The sequence below is a fragment of the Nannospalax galili genome, unplaced genomic scaffold, assembly GCF_000622305.1.
Source record: "Nannospalax galili isolate Female #2095 unplaced genomic scaffold, S.galili_v1.0 scaffold78, whole genome shotgun sequence".
Lineage (NCBI taxonomy): Eukaryota > Metazoa > Chordata > Mammalia > Rodentia > Spalacidae > Nannospalax > Nannospalax galili.
The window spans coordinates 5,570,657-5,578,160 of record NW_008343387.1 but is presented as its reverse complement, the minus strand read 5'-3'; the positions used below and the strand labels follow the sequence as shown (position 1 = coordinate 5,578,160).

At 36.6% G+C, this 7,504-nt stretch overlaps 1 protein-coding gene across 17 annotated transcripts in view; it reads left to right on the top strand.

Annotated features, from left to right (window-relative positions):
* The window catches only part of Usp45 (ubiquitin specific peptidase 45), a 91,308-nt gene that overhangs the window by 66,767 nt on the left and 17,037 nt on the right, over positions 1–7,504 (top strand). For 11 of the 17 annotated variants that reach the window (XR_001872584.2, XM_017799778.2, XM_008839626.3 and 8 more), the window contains 3 exons: positions 1,899–1,990; positions 3,854–3,910; positions 4,415–4,558. The exons of 3 other annotated variants lie outside the window; for them this stretch is intronic. Coding sequence is in view for 11 of the 14 variants with exons in the window: in XM_017799778.2 (XP_017655267.1) it covers positions 1,899–1,990; positions 3,854–3,910; positions 4,415–4,558 (293 nt within the window). In the remaining 3 variants the exon portion in view is untranslated. Of the gene's footprint in view, positions 1–1,898; positions 1,991–2,814; positions 2,871–3,853; positions 3,911–4,414; positions 4,559–7,504 lie in introns of those variants that run through there. 3 more of the 17 variants (XR_003850539.1, XM_029566723.1, XR_003850540.1) reach the window with 3 other exon arrangements.

The following is a 7,504-nucleotide window of genomic DNA, read 5'->3' as shown; positions in this document are numbered from 1 at the left end:
TTTTATATTGGAGTGTCCAGATTGCTTTTGTCTTCAAGAGTTTCCACAGAGGCCCAAGTCAGATGAGGATCAGGTGCTCTCAGGCTTTCTCCTAAGGTCTGGATCCCTCCAGGAAAAATTCTGGCCTCGGGAATGTGGGGAGCTGGGCTGACCTGGGATAAGAGCCCTGGGAAGATGCTGGGCCCAGGAAGCTGGTGGGTGTGCTGCCAGGGATGCAAAAGAAGGTGGGGGTGGGAAAAGGCCCCTAGGGCTCCCAGGGACTACAGGGAGGAATTGGGTTGGTCTGAATGCAAAAGATCAGGAAGCAGTGGGGAGTCTGAGCCTAGAGGTCAGTCCAGAGGTCTAGCATGCAAATACAAGAAATGGGCCAGTGCCCCCTAGGAGGAGAGATGGGGTGGGGGAGCTGGGAGCGTGAATGAGGCTGGGGGTGGATGTGGTTAAGGTGCAGTGGGCGCCTCCAAATGTACACAGGAAAGTTGCTGGCCCCAGGAAAGAGTTACAAGGTTTTAGACCTTTAGCTTCTTCAGTATGCTCCTTGTCAGTGTGTTGAGGTACTGCCATCTAGTGCATGCTTAGAACATCAGCCCTGCATTTCTTTCCATTTCTGTAATCTTTTCTATTTTCAATCCTTGGTTCAATTTTTCTTAATGAAACATAGTATTTCTTTTTTAAAAATATTTTTATTATTTTTATTTATGTATATGGGTGTGTTGCCTGCATGTATGTAAGTGTGCCCATGTCATACAATGCCATGGAGGTTAGAGAAGGACATCTGATCTCCTGGAACTAGAGTTACCATTGGTTGTTAGCCACCATTTCGGTGCGGGGAACCAAACCCAGATCCTCTGCAAGAGCAACCAGTGCTCTTAATAGTAACTGTAAAAATGTTTATTGGCGTGTTAAAATTTTCTTTCTGTTATTCAGTACTTCAGAGTGTTTTTAATAATTTTAAACAATTCCTATGAAAATTGAAGGTAGAAGCTTACAAAGCATAGAAGTTTGAAAGTACAGTTTTGCTAATACACTTTCTGTCTCATAGTTTATCAAGGAAACTTTCAGATTTCTGTTAAAGTAGAAAGATTAGCACAATGCATCGTCTCATATTTATCACCTAAACTAGATCTGAGTCATATTATGCTTAATCTGTTTTCCCCCAATACCAGTTTATTTTAAAGCAAACCATAAGCTTCATTTCCTTTGATCTATAAATACTCCATAAATAATTTTAACATCCAAAAATTTTTACCAAACATCTTTATATATGTTTATATGAGTTATTAATTACATAATGTTAATTCCTTATACTATGTTGCATGTATGTGCAGCCTTGAAAACATTGTCTTCCCTTTACTTCTTTCTACCTTTACATTAGATTGATTAGATTCAGAGGCTTCAAAAGGTTTAATAGGGCCAGGTGTGTTGACTCATGCCTTTAATGTCAGCAGAGACAGGAGGATCTCTGAGTTTGAGTCCAGCCTGTTCTACATGTAGTTCTACAGAGCTACATAGTGATACCATGTCTTTTAAAAAAAAGTTTAGTTTAGTTGAAGTTTGGCATGAATAGTGTTATTGCTATATTCATTTTACCTCAAGAATAGTTTGGGCTGGTGAGATGGCTTATGGAGTAAAACTGCATATCACTAAGAAACCTGATGACCTGAGTTAGGCCACTGGACTTAAATAGTAGAAGGAGAAAAGGAGAGTACTAACTCTTCAAAGTTATTGTCCGACCTCCACACACATGCCATGGTAACCATGCACACAGACACAATAAATAAGATGTAATAAAGTATGCTATTGAGTGTAATATAGGAGATATGCCTTATCAGTTGAAAAATAACACGTAACACTGTTGGATCACTGATTATTTCATGAGTTAAAAGTATACTTTTTTACAGCCTATGGAAAAGAAGGTGTGAAAATGAACTTCATAGATCGAATCTTCATTGGTGAATTAACTAGCACAGTCATGTGTGAAGAATGTGCAAATGTAGGTACTTTGGAATTCACTTCATGGAGTGGTTACTGACAGATAAAATAAGGGAATGAATATGATTTGATCAATTAGGTTGACTTACTTTCAGTACTATATATAATAAGAGGGACCAATTCAGATTCTCAACATTGCTTCACACCCAAATAAAACAACTTAAAGAACATTAATGCTGTAAAAAAATGGTCAGTTTTATGTAAGTGAACTGTCTAGACAGGGTCTCTCCCTGTAGCCCCAGCTGTCCTGGAACTCACTATGTAGATCAGGCTGGCCTTGAACTCACAGAGATCCACCCGCCTCTGCCTCCCAAGTGCTGGGATTAAAGGCATGCGCCACCACCCCCGACTGTAAGTGAACTGTCTTTTAAAAAGACTTGTATACTTGCCCAGACTCAAAGATGTTTAGCACATAAAACCCATTACTGAAGAAATGTTAAGAAATCTATTATGGCAGCAGTCATCAGTTACAGTTAAGAACTTTTCTGTAACACTCAAATGCATGCTAAAGTATTACAACAACGCAAGTATTACTGAGAAGAATGTATTTCTACAGTATTCAGTGTTGCTATTCATTTTCTCTAACTTAAAACAGCCAGTAATAATGCAGTGAAGAGGTTTTCCTTCACATGCAGTCATGATTAATTGTAACAGTTTGCGATGGGGACTATATAATAATTCTTGTAAAATGTACCTTACACTTCTAGAAAGCACAGTTTTAATTTTTTTCTGAGTAAATGTGTGATTTTATTTTTCCTCTTGACTTACCTGTGAGGTGCTTTTAACCTTTCTTTTGGTTCCTCTCCTCCCCTCTTTGTTATGTAGCCCAGGCTGGCTTTGTGAGTTCTCCTATCTCAGCCTCCCAAGTACTAGGATTACAGGTATATGTCACCATTCCAGATAAGTCTATTGAATATGATGAAATATATTATCTACTTGCTTAGATTGACATAAGAGAAATTTCTTGGAAGAGAGTAAATATGGTATATTGTAATGTCCTAAAATGCAATCTCAAAAGAAATAATGTAATGTAAGGGGAATTCTGTCACACTTGATTTAATTTTTTTGTAGTTCTATGATGCACTAAAGGTTTTTTAAAATATATAATCTTGACTTACCTTTGAGTTTATTACTAACTTTTATTTTAAATGCTATCATTATCATTTATTTAATTTTTTTGAGAATTTCATATAATGTATTTTGTTCATATTCAGATTCCCTCTCCCTTCTCCATCCCCACCTTACTGCCCCCTCCTTAATGTCTTCTATTATTATTTGTCTTTTTCTTTAAAAGTCCATTGAATCTAACCCCTGTTCCCCAAGTGCTCTTGGGTCTATCCCTTATCCCTTGCAGACTAGTAAACCTTTAAAAATTTAAAGCATGTATGAGATTTTGTAGATTTTTCATTTGCTTTGTAGAGTACGTTTCTGAAAGTGTGTGGTTGTGTGTGATAGGTTTAAACTTTTGACTGATTTTAATAGTAAAATAAACGGAGTGTTTAAGCTTTCTGCCGCAGATTCCTTCCTTGCCCTCTCTAGCTTTATAAAACCAGGATTATAAATTTTATCTCCTCCTAGCCTATCACATTGAAACACAGAATATAACAGTGCAGTTTCACTAAGATTTCTAGAACCTTGACCATAGAAGCTGATTTCCCTCTTACGAAGATACAAAGTATCTTTTAAAACCAAATTATCCCTAAAAATCTAAAAACACTGTTAGAACCACTGCTTTTTCTTAGTATTTCATATTGTGTTTTAACTTAAAATTTTAAGTTGCCTAAGAAGTTTGATTTCTTTGAGTCTTAAGTGCATGTGTGTGTTAGAATTCTAACTGAAGTTCTCAATCTGTTTACTTTTTAAGATCTCCACCATGAAAGATCCATTCATTGATATTTCACTTCCTATTATAGAAGAGAGGGTAAGGAGAAAAAGTAATTGTGTGAATTCTGTGAGGAACATTAATTTATTTAAACATTTGTTGAACTTACTGTCAGTACATGAAAGTCATTTTGTTTTACAAAGAATTGAGTTTGTGTAGTGTGTTTAATGTGGGGTTTGTGTGTGTACATAAAGTATTTATAATTCTTTTTCTCCACATATTAAGTCCTTATCCTTTGCATTTTGAGAAATTAGTGTTAAGAAAATTATCTTTTCAAAAAATTTTTTAAAATTACATTTGTTTGTACGCACATGTACATGTGGAGGTCAGAGGACAACTTGAGGGAGTTGGTTCTCTCCTTCCACCATGTGATTTCCAGGGATCAAACTCAGGTCATTAGACCTGGCATCAAGTGCCTTTACCTGCTGAGCCATCATGCTGACTCCAAAATTACCTTTTTGTATTTCAGTAAGTTAGAAATTTTGAGAAGATGATTATCTAGAATTTATCTGCTAAAAAAGTTTTGTGTTACATGCGGCATAGGTTTCCAAACGTGTAGCTTTGGGGAAAACAAGTAAATGCCGACGTTCCCAGGAGACAGATGTTACTCATTACAGTGGGACTGTCACTGTAGAAAAAGCCCATCAACCCAGAGCTACCAGGAACTATTCCTCATCTAAAGATAAGGCAAGTCAGATTCTGTTTGTGTGTATGCATGTTTTTAATACTTTTATTAAGAAAAATCTCCATGTTCATAAGTAGAGACAGTAGTCTAATGAAGAAGGCACATGCTTCTGTTTCCCAGCTTCATAATGATCCATACATGGCTGATCCTGCTTCTACTGTACTCACAACTCTTTCTTCCCCATCCCAGATTATCATTCCCAATATATCATATACGTCAACGTATGTCTCCAAAAGTTACTCTAGAGGCTGGAGGTTCAGATCGGTGGTAGAGCAATTGCCTCAAATCCTCAAAGATCCTTGGTTCAATACTCAGAACAACAAAAGAAATAAAAGATATACTCTTTGTGAAGATGTAACCATAGTACCATCATAATACCTAAAATTATTAACTTCATAATAACACCAAATATGAATATTTAGGTTTTACTTTTGTATTGCTATTATTTTTATTTTATGTGTATGAGTGTATATAAGTGCACCCATGTTATGCAGTGCCTGAGGAGGACAGAAAAGGGCATCAGATCCCCTCAAAATGGAGTTATGGACGGTTGTTAGCCACCATGTGGGTGCTAGAAATTGAACCTGGGTCCTCTGGTAGAGCAGCCAGTACTCTTAACCACTGAGGCATCTCTCCAGCCCCCAGTTTTTGCTTTTTAAGGTTTGGATTTACTACCTAAAAAAGGTCTATAGATTGCAGTTGCACACTACTTAAAATCTCTTTATAATCTACAGATTCCACCCCACCCCATTTTTATTTTTCAATTTATTTGCTGAAGAAATGCAATTCTTTCATCAGCAGTTTCCCACATTCAGCAATAATTCATTTTGCTCCTGCATTCTCACGGCTTTAACAGGTTCTCTGTCTCTTTTACTTTCTCTATTGGAATTAGATCTGGAGGCCAAATTACATTCAGCTTTGATTGTTTATTTGCATTTCAGCAAGGCAACTTTCAGCCAGGTATGGTGGTGCATGCCTGTAATTCTAGCAGTCAAGAGGCTGAAGTGAGAGGATGTTGATTTGCACTACAACAGCCAGACCTGTCTCTGGAAAAATTAACAAAACATAACAAAATGAAAGAGATAAATTGAGAAGAGAGGGAAAGAGAAACTTAAATGGGGTATATATTCCCATCATGTAGGCACACGTAATGACTGATGTTTCTCTTTCCAAATTACTTGCCATTAAAGGCCATTTTATAGATATTTTATTTAAAAACATAATCTGGTTTTTGACTTTCCATTAAAATAGAAAAAAATCTGAGTTTTATTTCTTTAAAGAAAATGCTTCTTTAAAAATATGTTTTTATTTTTATTTTTTGTGTATGAGTGTATTGCCTGCATGTATGTGAGTGCACTCATGTCATGTATGTGAGTGCACTCATGTCATGTATGTGAGTGCACTCATGTCATGTATGTGAGTGCACTCAAGTCATGTATGTGAGTGCACTCATGTCATGCAGTACCCTCAGAGGGCAAAAAAGGGCTGCAGATCCCCTGGAACTGGAGTTACAAATGGTTGTTAGCTGCCATGTGGATGCTGGGAATCAAAGCCAGTGCTCCTAACTGCTAAGCCATCTCTCTAGTCCCAGAAAACACTTTTTAGAAGAAATTATTTGCACTGACTTACCAAATTAGCATGAAACATTGAAATTACTTTGTTAGAAGACTTTAAGTGGCAGGACTACCAAAAGGACTACCTGTGGGTTTTTTCCTTTTTTTTTTTTTTTTTTTTTGGTGCTGTTTTATTTTTACTTTTTTATTTATCTGGTTGCTTGTTTGGTTTTGGTTTTCTGAGACAGGGTCTTGCTGCGTTGTATCCATGGCATCCCTGGGATTCACTATGTAGCCCACGCTGGCCTCAACCCTGCAGCAGTCTTCTTGCCTCAACCTCAAGAGTGCTGGCGTTACACGTGTTTGCCACTATGCCTGGCTCACAAAGGTTTGCCTTAAATAAAGTCTTATTTCTGCCTCCTAAGGTATCTCGGCAGTTAATATATTTGAACATATGCTTTATTCTAACAACATAGAAAATACTCTTATCAGAACCTCTTGTGGAAGTAATGAATGTACTTTGAAGTTTCAGTGTGATCTTCTGAAGCACTGACTATTAAAATGATTTTTTTCTTTAGCTTTAAAGAAAATTTTGTGGACAGGCCACAGCATTGTCTAAATGTATGAGAGAGGTGCTGCCTACACAGTACTTGTTGGGAACTGTGTCAGTACTGCTTACTTATGGACACTGTGAATCATTCATGGACTCCATATTGCTATAACTTGGTCTTATGCTTAAAAATTGGGCCTATTCTTTAATGATTTTTTTAATGTGATGATTTCAGTACTAATTTTATAAACATCAATAAAGTCTTATTTAGTTCAATAATAAAGTTAACAGTAAGGATCTAATGATACCTTGTTTTAACTTTTCTTCATAGCAGTGTTGACTTTTTTAGTCTGTTAACATTGTATCTGTATCAAATGCTCCTTGCATCTTTTAAAATTAACAAGAGAGATACAAGTCTTGATTGATAGCAAATTGTTGAGTTTTTCATACCTTCTCCTTGCTAAATTATACTATAGTTACCCCATAAAACTTTATAAAGTTTAGCCAGGCACACACCTTTAATCCCAGCACTTGGGCGGCAGAGGCAAGGTGTATCTATATGAGATCAAGGCCAGCCTGGTCTACAAAGAGAGTTCCGGGCCAGCTGTGGCTACAGGGAGACCCTGTCTCAAAAAACAAAACAAGCAAACAACAGCAAAAAACTTTACAATGTTTAACCTGAAGAATTATTTGAAAAATATATAGTGAGCCTTAGCTGAGAATTTATTGTCTTTCCTTTGGGAAATGTTATCATTGATTACCTGGGAAAAAGAAAAGGAATTTTCTTTAGCATACTGATACCAGAAGCAAAAAATTAAATCAAATTAAATAAGGACCATAAAACT